Source organism: Motacilla alba, chromosome Z (assembly GCF_015832195.1).
Source record: "Motacilla alba alba isolate MOTALB_02 chromosome Z, Motacilla_alba_V1.0_pri, whole genome shotgun sequence".
Lineage (NCBI taxonomy): Eukaryota > Metazoa > Chordata > Aves > Passeriformes > Motacillidae > Motacilla > Motacilla alba.
Window position 1 is genome coordinate 45,220,783 of NC_052046.1, and position 19,634 is coordinate 45,240,416.

Consider the following 19,634-nt stretch of genomic DNA (forward strand, 5'->3'; position numbering starts at 1 on the left):
GCTCATAGCTAATTGTCCATTTCTAGTCATCTTCAATCATATTCCCCTCTTCTGACATTCTGCACGTAAGACGCCTTTCAGCTAAACCAATTATTTTCTACTAAATAAATATGTCTGCTTTTTCCTACCTATGGGATCATTGCTGTGTATTTATATTAAATATTTATATTTACAGTAAAATCAACAAAAGTTTCTGACAATTTTTCTGACTGTAATATGAAATATTAGTATTAATATGCCATTTAATATTATTAAATATTAGTATTAAATGAAACATTGTAATTGACATCCAAGTATAATCCAAGTTTGCTGTGAAGAGAGAATATAGTAATCATGTAAGACAATAGAACAGATTTATGTTTTTTCAACTATGCTTTTTTCCTGATAAACTACAATTTAATTTTAGCTCTCATCATAAAACCAAACGTGTTACCTGATGACCTTATGGTCTTAAAAGTTAGAAAAAGAGAACCCAGTAAGAACTGCAGAGAAGACAGTGATGGGAAGAACCTTCTGCAGTTTTCCCAAAATCCTCTACAAAACTCATAACCCTAAACTGAAAATTGTATAAAGAAATACGGAACCAAGAAATTATTGTAATGAATTTTTAAGAACCTTGGATCTATTAGAAATTAATAAATGACACTAATGACAAAATTGAGAAAATATGGTGAGAGCAGAAGAGAATTTTTCCAAAGCTTCCTTCCTGACCTCAATAAAGTCACCTTGTTGATTTTCTTCTGTGTTCTTCTATCTGGAAGCAAAATTTACACTATTAACTTCCTCCCAACAAAAAAAAAAAAAGTCCAAGAAACTTGATCCTCAGTTTCTAGACATGAAGAGCTACTTACAGAAAGCTTAGGTAGTATTCAGATCATCATCTTCTTCATCTTCATCTTCTTCTTCTTCTTCTTCTTCTTCTTCTTCTTCTTCTTCTTCTTCTTCTTCTTCTTCTTCTTCTTCTTCTTCTTCTTCTTCTTTTTAAATTTATCTCTTCTGTTAGGGAAGTTTACTGCTAGTCCAGTTAGATAAAGAATTTCTAAAGAATAAAAATAACATTTCTATGGTGAAAGGGAAACTCAGAGCAATGGATAGAGTACAGTCCAGAGGATAAAGAAGTTGTCCTTCTTTTGCATGTTTTTTTTGTATGTATGAAAAGAAAGGGAAAAAAAGTTACCATTGGAATTCAGGTAGAAACAAACCATTTAAGCTTTCCAGAAATCTTTCATGAGTTCTAGCTCATGGACTGTGCAACATCAACATCATCTATCAGTGAAGCACAGTTACTCAGCAGCTAATTTTATCATCTTCTTCAGAAATGAGAAACAAGTAACAAATATGTTGAATCTAACCTTGCAAATAATTGCACTTAACTTAATATGAAGATGACTCAAATTTCGCTGTCTTGATTGTACAAATTATTGTCTGCCATTGGAGAAATCAACATTTAGAATACATTTCTAGGTTGAATGCAGTATTTCATTACATATTACACAGTTACTGTATTAATTTATTACAATAACTATTTAATTATGCATAGGTAATCACTGAATATTCCATGATATCCAGACTACTTCCTTTAATCTCTGTATAGTCTGTCCTACTCTGCCAGTAACTGGAAGTTTATTATGGTTATAGTTATTGTCCGCAAGCCAGGAAATGAGAGAAACACACTCCTCGAAAGTTCATTTAAATGTCAGTAAATCCAACAATTTATAGCCCAGGATTTTTTGGGCATGTTCTGCTTGCTGAACAGTTCGTGCACTTTATAAAACTGTGTAAAAGATAAATTATGAACTACATCACAATCCTATGTTTTTTGAGACTGGAAGATTATTTAATGGAGTCCCATACAGTCTTCTATATTAAGCAACTGTGTTTCATATATAACAGCTATTTCACTAGGAAGACAATTGAGTAATGATGAAAAATAATCTTTATTCCTCAAATATCAGTGGTACAATCAATAGTGCATTTCTGCTGAGATACAATTTTCTACAATTGTTATTGCTAAGGAGTTACTTTAAGACTGCGCTTCACAGTTGCATTACATGGCAACTTCTGAGAAATGGTACTGATGCAAAAGATGTTTCCTTGCTATCAAGAATTCCTCTTTATTATTTAATTTAATGAATGAAGCAAAGAACTGAAGGAGCTAATGTGATGCTACTTCTGCATTTTCGTAAGTGAGGTCCTCCTACTCCCCTTTTATAAACGGTGACTTTATTTTTTTCATCTTCATTTCAAAGACTTTTTTTTTTCATATCCTAGGTAAAATTTTTAGACCCTAGAAAAGAATGGACCTTCAGGTTAAAGATTTATACTGTGTCTCCATGCTTACCTTGTAAGGGAGCCAAGTTTGCTTTTATGCCCATGATGTCTCATACAAGAATCAATTAGATCCTAACATTGTTTCACATAACAGATAGTGAGATCATGGCCCAGAAGTAGTTCTTGATGATAAAAAAAGATTGTAAAACTTGACAATGTAATGCAATTGTTGAACTACTAAATACTGGCTTTTAAGATTAAAGTCCAGGATGTGAATGCTATCTGGTCAGTTCCACTAAAACAGTTCTTGTCATAACACAGCTGTGATCTTTGCAAAGAAGTAGGAGGCTGGTTATATTTCCTGGTGATTTTTAATGCATTTCAGGGACAGATCAGAATGAAAAGGAGAAAAGTAATGGAAATACTATAGTCGTGGTGAAATATCTGTCCTCATCTCAACCACCACATTTTAAACAATCTTGATTTTGCACAAATACTGTTCTAAGATTCCATTTTTGTCTTTGGTCATTCCTTTCAACTGAACTTTCTTTCCATATGCTTACATGATTGGAAATGTATTCTTCTGATTCACGTAGACCTGCCTCACTAATTTAATTAAATAGGCAGAAACAGACACAAAACCCCCATAAAACTCCAAAGCTGGAGTGACCTCTGTAATGCATTGTGACTTCCATGTTCTGTTTTACAAGCTTTTGCTGTTAAAAATTCATGACTAACATATTCTTTCAAAAAAATCCTTTGTGTGTACTTGGAAATATTTTGTTTCCAGTGTACACACAAAGAAACATTTTACAGATTGTGAATAGTCTAATGTCACAATTCTAAGTTTTTATTCTCCAGTGTCTGTTCCTTCCCTTGGCTCATCTAGAAAGCTGTGATGGCTGTTAAACTATACTTATCATAGATAACCAGTAAACCTTTGTGAGTATTAGCTTAGCTGTATGTATTTTGACTGAAGAAAGTTTCTTTTAAGAGGAGTAAAATCCTGGTCTGTGCCCTGATTTTTGAGTGTGAAATTCACACTCTCCTCCAGATTTCTGTTTGCTTTCAAATCAGTCTGGATCTGCTTCATTGCAGGTTGCTAATGAAAAACCCATATTGTGTGTTATGGCCTTTCCTTGGCCTTATACAGAAATTCTAAAATGTCAAAATATAGATGCTGACAGTAATCTCCATATCTCATACCTCTGCAACAGAAATAGAGTCTGAACAGTAACTGAAGAGTCTATTTGTGATTGGACTGAAATGAAAAGCCTAGGAAAAAAAAAAACAAACTTACAAGTAAACCACCAATTTTAGTAATCCCATACCTACTTTTTCTTGGGTTTGGGGAATAATAAAGTCTAATATTGAGTGCTTATTTTAGCAGTTGGTGAAGTGAGTGTTTTTAGAATACAGTTCACTTAAAGCCCAAAGTAGTTTCTATTTGGGGAAGTTAGATCATGGTTCGAAGGGAGGTGGTATACAAAGTATTTGTAGAAATGTGGAGATGTACAAAGTGTGCATTAGCAAGTGAAGGGTGTTGATTTGATTTTCTTGATTTAGTTTACATGGTTCAAGTGTGTCTCTGTGTTTAGGTACCCAAAATACCCAAGACCCTGTAAATCTGACTTAATGCCTCTCTATATTTAGAAGAATTTTTTCTAGAATTGTAAAGATCTGTTTGTTGTAAGCCATTCTGCAATCATATACAAGTGGAAATAAGCATACAATCAAAGTGTTTAGGGTAAAAAAATAAGGATAGTATACTTAAAAATCTGATGTCACAGGGGAAAATTTGCCTGTATTTTTTTAAAACTTGGATAAATCTGGATGGCTTGTCTACCATTGTATTTGCTCATAAAAAAGGATTTAAAGATATGAAAAAAAATTATTAGGACAATTAACATATTTTTGTGGAGTGCTACCAATAGTATGTCTTTTATTTCCTACTTTGTCATGAACATCTGATACAGTATCTTGTCTACTATTGTCATCATCTACATTGTTTAAAGAACAATGAAGAGGAACAGAAATGAGAGTTTGTTACTTGAAAAATGCTTGCTAAAATTACCCAGGAACAGGATAGAACTTCTGTAGCTGTGTTTTGGAGACATACATAAGCTGGTTGTTGTGTTATTAGCTCAGTTTCAGCAAAAAACTGTTACAGGATGAATCAAGAGTGCGTCTGACTGCTGCCATCCTGTCTCTTGTTTCCATACAATGGTTCAGACCTCTACAGTCTTTGACTTTTTTACTTTTTTCTTTTTTTGATAACTGATGGATAAGACTTTTTTACATGTAAGACTCCCAATGGAACCGCCCTGTTCCTTGGTTCAAACACAATCTTTTCTTGAATTGTGTTTTGGCTTCTTTTAGTCTTTTTTCAAGGTAGCATAAGATTCATGACAAGTTTTTCATGCATTGTGTTAAAAGGCACAGAGACTCTTACTGTACCAATATAACAAATCATTTCACTCAGAAAAAGCAAGTCTTCTGGTAGGCCTGGTTTAAAAAACCCAGCTGTTCTTTATCTTTTATCCTGCTTGCATTGCCTCCCCCTCTCCTGATCCTTCGTGCCCCTCTTTGGGCAATATACACTGTGGAGAATCACTGCATATGCAGTAATACTCAGGCCACAGTTCAGCCCCATGTGACCTCTCTTCACTTCCAAATGGTTTATTGTTAAGGAGGAACAGACAGCAAGGAGAATGCAGTCCTGACTGAAAACCATGGGAGAAGGAAGACTTTTCAGGGAAAAAATGGGAAAGCTGCCAGAGAAATTTGGGAAACGTGAGCCAGCATCCTACAAGGCTTGGCTTTCTTTTGAGTAAAGTAAAAACTCTTTTGTTCTGATACTTCAGATACTTCCATCTCTAAAATTCATTGCTGACGTGCACCTCTGTCATCTCCCTTCTCTTCTTTCCAGCAATAATATTTCATTTGTCAAATAACTGTGTCTTCTTTGTGGAGATCAGGTTTGATGGTTTTTGGAATTTTTTTCTAGAGTAATAAGTGAATTCTAGTGGAATTATGAATTAGTGAAGAGCATGACAGTGGCAGTCATTGGGGTAGCACAAACAAGAGGGATCTGGAAGTCCTAGAGAAGCACAATTAATGAAAGTCTAAGCAGACTCTGCCCACTTGGGATTTTTTAATGTTTTAATATGTCTTCAAATATATTTCAGTACCATCAAACTAGTAAATTTAGACAACATTAGTGGACTGCATACAGAAAGTAATTTTGCATAAAATAGATTTTGTGCTTACTCTTTGTTTGGTTTTCAGCATGTCATTTGCGCTGGGTTGTGGTGTAAGTTGGAAAGTGAGAAGGAATGCAAAACTAAACTGGATCCACCAATGGACGGAACAGACTGTGACACTGGAAAGGTATGCCTCTGGTGGAAAAGTAATATCAATTATACCAAATATCTAACATTTAAGGAAACAAGCTGAATAGTTCTTTGCTGTTCTTTGAAGTTTCTACTTACCTCAATTATTGATTAAATGATTGTTTACCTTATAAAAATAAGCTCTGTTGAATGTGTTATATATGATTTATTTTATAATATAGAGATGAAAAAAGAATATTTCCCTAAAACCAGTGAATTAAAAAAAGGTTAGCCAAAGAGACAGATGTTTTAATATTTACATTGTTTTATTTCAAATTCTTTTGCATTTTGTGTTGTATTTATGAATAGAATGCAATTGTTGCTCTTCCAACTGTAAATAGAAACTTAAGCTTTCAAAGATACAGAGTTCTCAGTTATGATTTAAGATTTAGAAATAGTCTCTTTGAAGGAATTGTTACAGATTGTTGTTAAAATTTTCAGGATAAATTTTGTCAAGAAATATGGTGCAAAAGAGTGTAATCCCATGCATGTAAAAGAGTGACAGATCCTATTAAAAGCATGACATCACAGACACATTAAATCAGACTTAGATAAATTGTCCTTCAAGAGCTTTCCAGTCAAAATTATTTGTAATCTTTGTATATATCTGTAAATGTATATAAATAACCTCAAACAGAAAACAGAGAAAGAGCATACATATGTCTCGGGATTTTCAAGATATTGTGCTGACAGCCATTTCCCACAGGAGTAATTTACTCTTTGAGTCATATTACATTCACCAAGACTCTCATCAGTCTCCTAAAATCAAATCAATCAATTAATATAAAATGTTCAGATAATATGCTAATAACATGCTAAAGGAAGACCAGGTTGTATTTCTGTTCGTATCTTTAAAATAATGACAATTGCTTCAGTATTTTAATACTGGTAAAGTTCATAGTTGATACTGTCTGAAGTCAATACCTGGAAAGTAAAATACACAAGTTTTGTTTGATATCACAATTTCTACTTTGAGACTGACCTGCCCATGCTATGGAATAAGAAAGCAGAACCTCTTACGACGATTACGCACAATTACTGATTGTAATTAAAATGGCTTATTGAGCCAGGCTACAGAGATTATTTATGCATAGCATTAGAAAAGGAAGCATACATCACCAATACATCACAGGGGATAAGAAAGAATTATTCTTGTTTGCTTTATTATCTGTCCAGGATGCGGTTTAGGTTACAAAAATCACTGGCTTTGGGGCTTTTTTATTGGTATTGTGGAGATAAGTATTGTTGTCTTGTGCTCCTCTTAGGATCTTAGGAAGTGATGGAAATGTCATTTGCATAGCTTGTCCTACTTCGTTGGAATTTAAGTCAAGAATTTTAAAAAATCTCTTAGGCTGTGCAGAGAGCAGATGCTATCTCAATAGAAAAATCTGTATTTTATCTGAAGCAATAACTTTAAATGTATATGAGCATTTCTGGTTTGAAACATCCAAAAACATTACAAAAGTTATATTTTCTGGTTGTAAATCTAATATAAAGATGGAGACACCCTACATGAAGACTTTTTTAAAACTGGAATAATCATGCCTTCATTGTAATGTGATGATTAAAGAGAAAATATTAACATCAGTTGATCAGTAAAGACCAGTTTCAAACTGTAGGTGAATAAGGTGATAAGGATTTCAAACTGTAGGTGATAAGGATTCAGCACAGACATTTAAAGTTACAGAAGTGTGTTCTAAAAAAAACAGAAGTCTCTATTGATTGCATTAGTGACACCTTTTCTTTTGCTATAAATACAAGACTTGTTTGTGAAGTCTGTTATCCATCGGTAACAGTGATTCACCAACAGTTCAGAAGGTAAAAGGAAATGAGTTAAATTACTGATGTTAATGGCATTAAGTGATCATTGTCTGCTTTGTAATTGGTGAATCATTGAATCATGAAATTTCTAAGTCTGGAAAATACCTTTATTTCCTAATACATGGGACAGATATTAAGTTGGTATAATTTGATAAAGCACTAATTTTCTGCAGAGTTTATGATGATTTGTACAAGATGTGGACATAGGTTACAAAGTATATCAATAGTGATTGGATAATTTTTGAGTGAGAATTTTCCTAGTAAATGATATGTGCATGCAAGATCATTGAATTTTTTATTACTATTTTAATAAATGCCAGAAATTCTCTGGACTTTCTCAACACCAGTTTTTTGAAGCTTCCATTTTGTCTTTGAATACAAGTGGTGAATAAAATCTCATTTTCTCTATTACTTGTAATATGTCTTTCTATTGAAATTGTCGCTGGATAATGAGGGACAATGAAGTTCCTGCTGGTGGGAACTGTCACGCTGAGCCAAGCAAGTCCCAAGAACAGCCCTGGACACTGTGCTGTGATCATCTGCACAGTTCAGCTGGACAATGATCCCTGCAGTAGGTTTGGGCTGGACCCAAAAATGCTTTCTTAGGCAGTGCCCAATCTGAAATGAAGGGGGACAGCATAGTATGGATACCCACAATGAAGGAGATATCCTTCATTGGAAATGAACTTACTTTTGAGGTTGTGGACAAGAAGTGAACCTGCTCCTTGGCCACTGAAACAGAGAAAGCTCTCTGGCTGTTGCATATACTAGGACAGATAAAAAAGCTTTGGAGAGTGCTAGGCAAAAATATATCTGACTGATATGAAAATTATGTATTGAACCAAATGTTTATGTTATGCTTCCTATGTGCTCATGGAGAAGTGAATTATTTTGCATATGCCTTGATTTATTTACCTAAGAGCTGAATTTTTACCTAGTGGTGTAAGGCTGGAGACTGTATCAATCGGACCTCTTTCACCGAGCATATGGAGGGGGAGTGGAGCGCATGGAGCACTTGTAGCCGTACTTGCAACACTGGAATCAGCAGTCGACAACGCAAATGCCCTGGGTAAAAATAAGTGCAGGTTTCCATTGCTGTTCATCAGAATTTCTGAACAAAATTGACATCAGCACAGGACCCCATGAAGATACAGTTGGTCATATCTAAGCAATTAATATTTATGAAACACTTAGAAGAATAGGTATTTCAGGTATTTTATTGCATGGCAACACTAATTTTCATCTTTTCTGCTTCTGTCAAGATCCTAGATAATATTAATAGAAAATAAAACTTTCTTCTTAAGCTTCACCTGAAGAAGCAACAGAAACTTAAATTTAAAATTTCCGACTTGCAGATTGTTAGTGTGTAATTCTAGTCCTTAAATTTTTCAACTAGAGAAGATTGATTTCTGCGTCTCATCTGGACAACTAAGGAACTGAAAGTTTGATGAAGAGATCTTTCTACCAGTTTCTCAGACATTTAGATAGACTATCTAAAGAAGAATAGAAGAGATCTTCTTTAATCTAAGAATTTAGATTCCCTATCTTGTGAAAATTAAAACCTTCTGCCTTTGGGGATAAAGCTTTTACTTTTCACTGGAATGAAATTTGTTTCACTATATCTCAGTGAAATACACCAGCTAAAAGGTGTTTTCCTTTTAATTACTCAGTACCAATTTGATTTTTTTGTGTCATTTGTACAACAAGTGAAAAAGAAAAGAATACATAGGCATAGGAGTGGGAACAGAATGGAGTAATGAAGGCAAGTATAGGGAAAACTAATCCAGAGTGGATAAAACTAGAGTCAACAGTTTTAAAAAAATAATAATACAAGGGGGGAAATGATGAATTATGGAAGACTATAAAGCAGATTTTGGTGTAAAATAGTCAGGGGGTTTAAAGAAGATACATTTGCATGAAGAATTTTGAGGAGAAGTTGTATATGACTGCACAAAAGCATGGGAATTTAATAGAAATTTTGATATGCAGAATTTTTTCATAGTTCATGCCATCTAAACACCACTTTTGGCTGTATACCTTAAAGCTCTTTCTAGAATTTATGGATTTCTTAATTTCATGCCCATTAATTCATTTTTCCAGGCAAGGTTCCAAATAATGAGCTCCAGTTTCTGCAGTTCTCTCTTCTTTTAGCATTTGTTCATTAGCACCTGCAAGCACAACTGGAGTGACCAAAGAGAAACAAAGCATTTTTCTGAGCCACATTTAACACACACATGTGTAACACCACATTTCTAGAAAAAGGAGAGGTAGCAAATCTGCAGGTGTTGCTTCCTTTCAGTAGGCCCTTCAACCCTATCAGTAGTCCTGATAGAGAAAAATCTCAATTATATCAAAGCTCGCCTGAGGCTCTCCTGACTGAAGTCCTACTAGTCCTAGTGCTTTCTTGTGGCTAGTTGTAAATTATGGCTTAGCAGCCATCACTCCTTATATGTAATATAACCAGTACAAAGAGAAGGAAAACATGTTTTGTTCTGTGACTTCAATTTTTCATGCGTGATTTCTGAATACTAAGTGTCAACAAAAAACCCTGCTATTTTTAATTTGTGCCTAGCATAAGTAAACTATACCATAAGTTTGACAAATTATTGCCAACAGTAAAGGGTTGTATTTATTCCATCTTTTCTAGTTCAGGCCTTGAAGGACAGTGTCATGGGCCCACAACGCAGTATAGGATATGTGAAAATCCTTCTTGTCCTGCTGGTGTGCCTGCCTTTAGGGACTGGCAGTGCCAAGCTTTCAGTGTCAGATCTTCTTATCAGAAACATGTGCACCAGTGGCACGCTGTCATTGATGATGGTAAGTATAAACCATCTCCGTTGTTCTTATACACTGTTTATATGGCTTACAGCTTATTGATATTGTTGTTAATCAAGAAAGACGTAGTTAAAACTAAAACAAACACACCTCAAACCTAGTATTTTTGTTAAGTTATTTTAATTTCATAGACAAGATCTAGTGGTACTTTTGTATGCTCTAGAATATTTTGTCTTTTATTCCTATTGAATTTGTCCTTCTTAATAGGTAAAAACGACATTTAAAATGAAAATCCTATTAGCTTTTTCCTTTTTAATCAGAATTGTAGTATGAAGTTACTCAGAAATACAGCTTTCTGGAGTAACGCTCCATCGTTAAAGATGCCTATATCAGTTATATTTTTTACCTACAAAGCCAAAGAGACAATGCAGATGTTGTGAGCCTTTCTTTTTTTTTTTTTTTGAGGAAGGAGAAAACTTCTAGCTTAAAATTTGGAGAATTTCACATACCAGTGTTTGATTTGGCAGCAGTGTGTAGATAATGTATGCTGTAAACTTCAGTAAGATTTCTATAAATACTAATACCTATTGCACATGAAGTCCTGGCATACTGTATGCATGCTTCCATGCAACAAACTTGCTTACATACTGTATCATTAGGAAAGTGCTCAAGTGGGATTATAGTAAGATCAGACTTACAATAATAACAATAATGTTGGTATAAAACATCAGTGACTGAGAAAGCAAATTCCTTCTTACAAGAAAAGTGAACAGTAATTCCCACCCCACTGAATTTTCTGTAAATTCTTGTGTTTTAATTTATTTAAATTAGAAGCAAACAAAGAAAAAAGCACAACAAAACCAGATCATTTATGAAAACAATTGACTTGAGAATTTTACAAAATCATAGCAAGCTGTAATAAAGAAAACCTGAGAATGACACAGGAATACGTGTAAGCATATGCTATCAAAATTTAAGGAGTTCATTTCTATAAATTGTTTTTACTCTTGAAACAATTTATTAGAAGACATTAGAAAGCATCGAAGACTGTTTTTGCTGTCAACATATTATAATATATATATAACTCATGAAGGTGTATATTTAACTCAAGAAGGTGTTTTTCTTTTCTTCTAATTCTTTTCTCAAGGTGCCAAAGGAAAACTTTTGATACTATTTTCATTAGTCTTGTATGTTAGCTCATTTCATTGTAAAAAGAACTCTCTCCAGCTGTTCAAAGGTGCTTATCAAGTCAATTAGTTTTTTTTGTTTTACTAAATTTCGTTTTAGCACAGGAACACATGATTTATGTCCTATCTAAATATTTATCTGGCTTTGAGTAATATGATTTCATTCAAATGAAAAAAATCTTGGCACTGTCCTGTGCCATGTTAATGAGTACAGATCTAATTGTTTTCTGAGTGATCCGGTTATCTTGAGGTGTCCCTCAGGAGAAACAAAAGTGGACCAGCTAGAGAATGCCTGTATCCCAGTATACATTATTCTCAAATTCTTAATTGTTTGCTCTCTTAGTTAGCCATAACTGTACACCATGTCCAAAATAGTTGCTATATGTGATCTCCTGTAGTCTGTTGAAGTTGTCTGGTGCTGTTTAATTGCTGTCTCTTTGAGTTCAGTGTCTTTAAAATAATGTTTAGGTCATCAATCTTGTATTCATTTAAAAAATGCTGATACCTGCTTAAAGCCCCCAGGGAGCTTTGAGGTTACTATTTAAGGAGGATGACTGGAATGCAGAGGGCACAAACTCAGGCTGCTTTTTAGCTGGAGATGGCTTGTGTCTGACTAGCTTCACATGTTGGCAGAGGAGATCACATCTGTTTTCACCGGTCCTCTAGTGATACCCTGAGGCTCTGTCAATTTTAGTAATTTAAATGTGCCCTGACCAGTCTGTCTTGTGTAAGTCAGCTGGCACAAAACTCCTCTGTCTGTACTTTTCTGCTCCTTTGCATGCTAAAACTACTTTTTTGAAAACAGTCCTTTGCAGATGGCAATTTCCAGTCTAGACTGAGCTGGTGCTAGTTAGCACATGTAAAAAAATGTGGCATAGACTGTTTTACAGTTCAGCTGTATAGACAGTAGAATTCCAGTGCCCCTGAATGTTTCCTGGAACTGTTTAATTTACTAATAAAAATGCACTCCAGGAATCTAGAAGTCAGTATGAAGTCAGAGAGGCATAGATTGTGTCCAAGTGAAATCAGTTTCAGGTTCAGGATTGACTTTTATCCTTTTAAAAATCTGCAACAGATTTAGGAAGAAGTTCTGAGTAAGTACATTTGCTAACAAAGATATGAAAAAATCCTGTCATTTTGTACTCGACCATGAGAAGAGACTTAGTTTCTTTTATTTGCTGTTACTTTCACAGTGGTGAGACAAACTTCATTGTTTATGATGTGGCCATTAGGAATACATGGATACATAGGATATTACTACACTTTTATTCTCTTTCATAATTAGAAATTATTTACAGAATGTTTTAGACATTTATTAGAAAATTGCTTGAACTTCGTAGAAATGTTAGGAATGATGTTTCCAGGGGTTTTGTGGGGATTTTTGTTGTTTTTTTTAGTGTGAACTTTGTAAATTCATATATTTTTCTTTCCAGGGTGTGTCAGTTATTTCATTTTTTTCTCATTGACCTGCACAGTTAGGAAGTCTGGAAAGTGTTAACTTTCTTTTTGAACCAATATTTATGATCTGCCAAAAATATAGGAGAATGAAAGTATAGATTACAACCAAAATATTCCAACAGCTGAAATGTGTATATTCTTAATTGTAACAATGAGCTCATGCAAATGAGCATAACATGAGTACTGTGTAGGCCAAGTTTGTAGCAACAACATGCTCTAGAAAGAAAAAACCTCAAGTTTTTCGAACAGCTAAGAAATGGATGAAAATCTTTTTTGTTTTCACTGTGTCTAAGATAACTTCTTATGCTAATGTAGCTGCATGCCACGCATAAGCAAGTATCAGTTTTAAAAAGAGTGTTGATGATAATTCTGTCTTTCTAAAGTTCCCTTTTTCCAATAATCTGCATTTTTTCCATCCATTACTGCTACAGAAAAGCCGTGTGCTTTATTCTGTACACCGGCTGGAAAGGACCAACCTGTTCTTCTAACAGAAAAGGTGATGGATGGGACGTCCTGTGGCCAGCATGGGCTAGATGTCTGTGCAGATGGTAGATGCCAGGTATGAGTTACTTGTTTTGAACCTGAATATACAGGCATATACCAAGATATACCTGGATATACCAAGCATACATATATGTTAATTTAGAATGCTTTTATTTAATATCAGGCCCACCTATATTAACTTTATTGCTGTTGTCAAGCTACCCCTGATATTAATTCATAGAAATGTGTGTAACAGTAATGTGGAGATGCTCAAGTAAATTTAATTTGTGTTAAACTGAATGCTTTTTAGCAAAACATGGGAATAATTTATATGTACATATTCTAGACCTGCTTATGCCCTAATCAGAGTAAGTCCTTAGGCTGACATTAATGGCACTTTACCATTGTGGGCATAGCAAGGAACCATCCGTATTTTGAGTAGAAAGCAGGAGAGGCACTCTTGCATTTTCTTAGTGGGAAGGCCTGTGGGGTGTGTGTTGCACAGTGGGTCTGATGTGCCACAGGTCCCACCAGGAGATAAGACTGCGGTTGTATTTATCTTGGAGACCAGCTGGTAGAGTTAGCCAACCACATAGGAAGAGCGAATGCAGCCCTCTACATAGAGTCACAGGGGAGTTTTCTATGGGACAGATCTCAGCCATGAGCTAGTGTAACCCTCACTCTCAGCAGGGCTGGGTCATGCTGGCTAGGTATCTTGAGGAAGGGTGAGGTACCTGATCCTAAAAGCTACTTTATGAAAAACATGGCCTGTGTCTCAATCGCTTTTATTTTCTTCTCCCACAGAAATTTGGCTGTGATGGTATATTAGGATCTCTGGCTCGTGAAGATCATTGTGGTATATGCAATGGTAATGGAAAGTCATGCAAAGTTATTAAAGGTGATTTTAATCATACCAGAGGAGCAGGTAATGTCTGTTTGTTTATTTCAAATACTAAAGAAACAAGTGGCTCTTTGATTACTGGGAGCATTGGGAAATTAAAAAAGCTATATTTCTTAAAATTATCCAGATCCTCATAAGAACTTTAGATCTAGCTTTTTTAACATGATAAGACATTGAGGATAAGACTGCATAAGTGTTTTCAAATTTGTTGCAAAGTTATTTCACATTATTTCAATTGCAAAATGAATGAAATATCTTACATTGAGATATACTCTATTTCATTAAGATACTCTCTTATTTCATAGGAGAGACTGATTTTTAAGGGGTATGAGAAATTAGGTTTATATTTTTAGCAAATAGAGTGTTGTAAATTCTTTTAGTGTTTAGCTTCAATTAGTGTTCTTCCAAATAAAAATCCAAATTATGATTTTTTTTTATCTAGAGCAATGTTACCAAACTAAGCTAGGCAGTCAAAAATCATAAAGCCAAATGCATAAAGAAGTCTAATACCTCTTTATTACTCATTGTTACTTATTACCTCTACATCACTTCATTTTTTTATACTAATAATAATATATCATAACCAGCCAATAGATTTTCTAATACAAAATGAACATCAGATATCCAAATGCTGCTGTGATCTGTCCTGTGAATGGGAATAGCTTACTGGCTCCAGCACAATGTTGACAGAGTAGAGAACTGAAATCCTAATAATGTGCATCTTACACCATGTATACAAGTCTTTTCTTTGAAACAGCGTTTGACCAACTACCATCACTTGTTTGCCGTTACACTTTCAGTTTCCTGAGTAGAAAATGTGTACAATTTAGAGGTGGCAAGTAAATCACATCAAAAATACTTTAATCATAAGCAGACAGCAAGCATATCTGTGATAAATAAAGGACTTCAGTGGATTTTAGACTCAAGTATAGTACTTTAGGCAAGAGGGGAAAGTTAGGCATAGTCTTCAAATGTTTATGTCTGGCCTTCTCAAGCAGAATGTAAGGCAAATCAAGGATCCAAACCCCAGATGAGTCTGGAGGACTATAAGATAAAAAAACCAGCAAAGATGGTTCCTGCTAATAAAATCACATTATGTCAGCTCTCTTGAATTGCTGATGTCAATATCCACACACTTTCAAGTTTTTTGGGGGGGCTGCATCAATCTTCAATATTGAGGTGTTGCCATCTTAACATTTGTGTAAGTTATTTTGCTTCTCAAGAAGCTGTAAGCAATATTTAGAAAGAGTTATTAACTCTTTCAGAAATGAAAGATACTGCTTTAATTTTCATGTTTCAGGATTATTGAAAAAGTATTGTAAATGCTAAGTATTTTGTTGTAGAATATCACTTAGCTACACATATTAAAAGATGAGGTTTTTTTTCTCTTTGTGAAGTTTACCTGGATAATCAAAAATATGGGATTTTTTTATTAATGACATTCCTGCCTGTAGTGGTTTCCACCTTCATTACCTTTTCATTGTGTTTTACTTAAAGCAAGTTGTTCAGCGTCCTCTCTTAGTCCCACACTAGCAAGGGACAATCTCAATTTGAAGCAAATAAGTAGATTTCAAAACCAAAGCCTATCATAACAGGGTTTGAATATGTTAAATCAAGAAGGAGAGGAGCAACAGATACATAAAACAAACTAAAAACCAAGCAGTGGGAGGATGCTTAGATTTTAGTATCATACAATTTGTTGACACACATACTGAGTGAAGCTGGAATTATTTTACAGTCATCTGGTGGTCATGATGACACTGAACTACTTAGCTAGAAATAACTTCACCTGCTCCAGCCCCAATCTCCAAGCCTCACTAATTCTTGTTATGTTTTACTGCGCCATACTCTTTTCATTATGTAGCATTGTGTATATATATTACATATAATGCACAGTTCCATAGCTTTTCTTCAATTTTGGAAGAATCTTCAAAATATTGCTATATAAATTATAACTTGCTACACTTAAAAAACAAAATAGGGGAGAAGAAATGAGAAAACATAAAAGATGTCCTTTTCTATGCTTTTCTGTTTTTCTGCTTGGAACATCTGGTCTCATGTTTAGGTTATGTGGAAGCTTTGGTGATACCTGCAGGAGCAAGAAGAATCAAAGTTGTGGAAGAAAAACCAGCTCACAGTTATTTAGGTAAATATTATGTTTGTTTTAGTGTTAATGTCCTGTTTTCTCAACACTGAAAAGTGCAAGCTAAACATGCCTTTGTCATTGAACAAAGCTCTGAGTAGAAAAATAGGTCTGGGAAGAACTTGTCTAATGAACTGAACAAATTATTACAAAACCATTTTTCATATAGGTCTTCTTTTGGACTTTTGTCTCATCTTTTTTTAGAGAATATTACAAACAATGTATTTAGATTATGTAAAAAAAAGTCTGTATGCTTGCACATTTTCAATTTTTCATATGGAAAGTACATTAAAACTACTGAAAGGAATTTTGTGCTCAAACATAAAATAATTTGTACTCAGAAAACAAGAAGACACTGGGCATCATATAGCAGTTCACTAACAAAGTCAAACAGAAGTTCTAAAATTAGACTGAAAAAGCAGAAAAGTATTTCTTTCACTATTTTGAATTGTGTGAATCTTCTAATAGACAAACTTAATCATAGTGATTTTTTTCTTTTAGTTTTTCCATTTAAATGAAATTGTCTTTCATTGATTGAAAAAAAAGTGTTTATCTTTTGATGAGGTTTAAAGAAGTTGTGTAAGAGAATACACTTTCTTATCATTATTGTTACAGGGTTTAAGCAAAAATATGAAATTTCATAATTGGTATTGTTTTGTGCAATGCTTAAATTTAAATTGAGAGACACATAGTATGAAAAATAGGACAATAATACAAAAAGTTCCCTGGTTTGGTCACTGCTCTTAGTTATGTTTGTAAGTAATATTACATTTTAATAAGTGTTTGATTATTCTCTATACTTCAGTTGGGAGAATCTTGAAGATGGTGAATCTTAGTTATGATAGTTTAGGTTATCAGAGGGTGACTGCTGGTTTGCCTTGAGGCCTGCACTTTCCCAGGAGGTTTAGAGATCTGGAATATTTAATTGTTCCCCAGTGAACTACAGACATGGATATGTAAGAGTGATAAAGCTATAACTGAAGTTCATCTTTCTATTGACATGTGTGGAGAATAGAAGTACTATTATTTTCTATTTTTGAATAATGTAAAAATAAATAAATAAATGCTGGCATTGTGTTTTGGGAAACTTATTCCTTCTTCATGAGCAGCAAACTGATTTAACCCGTACCCTACAAAAGGCAAAAAGAATGAATTTTTTTTTATGTCCATGAAATAATGTCAGTCATGATGCTCATTTGTGAAAGTTGCCAATTAGCTCCTACTTGCTTGTTACTTTAATTTTTCTTCATTAATTTTACTGGTTTATATCTGAATGAGGATCTGCCAATATTTCTGTGCAGTATCTTTTGTTGAGCCTTACACCTTGTTTTTTTTAAGCCTTTTTGGGGACCCAGTAAGAGGTCTCTTGCCATATCTTGAATTAAAACCTGTGTTGTTGCACCTTTTTTTTTACAAGCACAAGGTATTTAAACTTTCTTCATTTATAGGTTATTTTGAAAGCATCAGAATTTGAATTGCAAGGGAATAGTTTTTGAATAGGCATAGCATAATGAAAGTTTTGGGGTGAGAGCTTAAGTCTTTAATCTTAGAAACAAGATTCTTCACAATACTGTGGCTAAAAATGTGAAAGGTAAAACAGATTAAATTCTTTCATGTTTCTGATTGGTTTTCTACTTTACATTTCTTTATGCTAATTTTATGTGGCACCATACTTGGTTCTGTTCTTGAAATTAGTCAATACCGGCCAATACTATTTCTGTTTAGTCTCAATCTTTTTTTATAGAGGACTTCAGGAAATGGTTAAGCACCTAGGGGTAAAAATTAAAAACCAGGCCAACAAAAGAAACTTCTTTGTTGGGAGGTTGCAACAGACTGCCTAACCAAGTGAAGTCCATTGATGAAGCGCTTTTACTTCAGCTACAGGAATCATCATGCTTGCAATCTCTGATCTGGCTTAGTCATTTCAGTAACCTGATATTGTCTGGAAAAACAGCATACCAAGCTGTGAATAGTCCAGGAGACTCTTGGAGTGTATTTGGGATAATTTTTTAATCAAAACTATAGACCCAAGTAATAGTGTTCCTGGACCTTGTTGATTTCTTCCCAACACAGATGAGCTATTTAGAGAGTTGGTGGCACCCTAGACTGCAGTGATCATGTCCTGCTGGAACTCATGATTTTTAGGGATATGGGCCAGGTGAAGACTAAAGCCAGGACTTTATGAGAGTGAAATTTCAGTTGTCTAAGGAATTGGTAGATGGTAGCACCTGGGAAACTGCCCTTGGGTATACCACAGCAAAACAGAACTGGCAGCTCTTTAAAAATTTAGGATAATAGTTTTTAGTCACAATTGAGGAAAATAATTTTTCCTAGATTGCAAAAGCTCTTGTTTATGCCAACATAGAAGAAATCAGGCATGGAAGGCAGGAGAATAGCATGGGTGAGTAAGGACCTCCTGGTAAAACTAAAGTGTAAGAAGGGAATGCACCGGCAGTGGAAGCAGGGACATAAATCCTGGGAACTATATAGGGATGCTGCTCATATATGTGGGGATATGTTCAGGAAAACTAGGGCACAGATAGTGCTGATTTTGGCAAGGAATGGGGAGATTAATAAGGGTTTCTACAAGTTTTTCGTCAGAAAGGGGATAGTAAAGAAAATACACACACCCACAAGCACACTGAAAAATAAGACAGGAAAAACTAATGAAGAAGGCTGCAGTGCTTCGCAGTTTTTTGCCTCAGCTTCAGTGGTAAACACTTTTTCCTCATCTTTCAAGTCCCTCAACATCAGGGCAGGGAATGGTGGAATAAAGTTCCTCCCATCATGGATCAGTTCAGGAACCTGAACATACAGAAATGTGTGGAACCTAATGCGATGCATCCCTGAGGGAACTTGCTAATGTAGTTATCAAGCCATTCTCAAGTATATTTGAAAAATCATGGCGGCCTGCTGAAATGCCAAGTGGCTGAAGAGCAAGGACTATTGCACCATTTTTGAAGAGGATAGGATAATAAAGAGGACGCTGGCAACTAGCAATCAGTCAGCCTTAGCCCTGCTGTTTTCAAAAATTTCAAGTCTTAATGTTCTTAATATGGGTTGAAGGGATACCTGATAACCTGACTGGAAGTGAAGCAATTACTTCCTTGACAAAAAATATCAGTGGATTTACTTTCATTTAGAATTGAATTTCTGATATCTTTTACATTTTCTATAGAAAAGTCAGGGTCAGTCAAAATGAC

The 19,634-nt window shown here is 34.6% G+C and overlaps 1 protein-coding gene across 2 annotated transcripts in view; it reads left to right on the forward strand.

Moving 5' to 3' along the window:
• The window catches only part of ADAMTS19 (ADAM metallopeptidase with thrombospondin type 1 motif 19), a 130,237-nt gene that overhangs the window by 81,570 nt on the left and 29,033 nt on the right, over window positions 1-19,634 (forward strand). The window contains exons 11-16 of one of the 2 annotated variants that reach the window (XM_038125015.1): window positions 5,560-5,661; window positions 8,423-8,553; window positions 10,132-10,301; window positions 13,336-13,463; window positions 14,192-14,312; window positions 16,354-16,434. In XM_038125015.1, the coding sequence (XP_037980943.1) occupies window positions 5,560-5,661; window positions 8,423-8,553; window positions 10,132-10,301; window positions 13,336-13,463; window positions 14,192-14,312; window positions 16,354-16,434 (733 nt within the window). The remainder of the gene's footprint in view (window positions 1-5,559; window positions 5,662-8,422; window positions 8,554-10,131; window positions 10,302-13,335; window positions 13,464-14,191; window positions 14,313-16,353; window positions 16,435-19,634) is intronic. The other variant, XM_038125016.1, reaches the window with a different exon arrangement.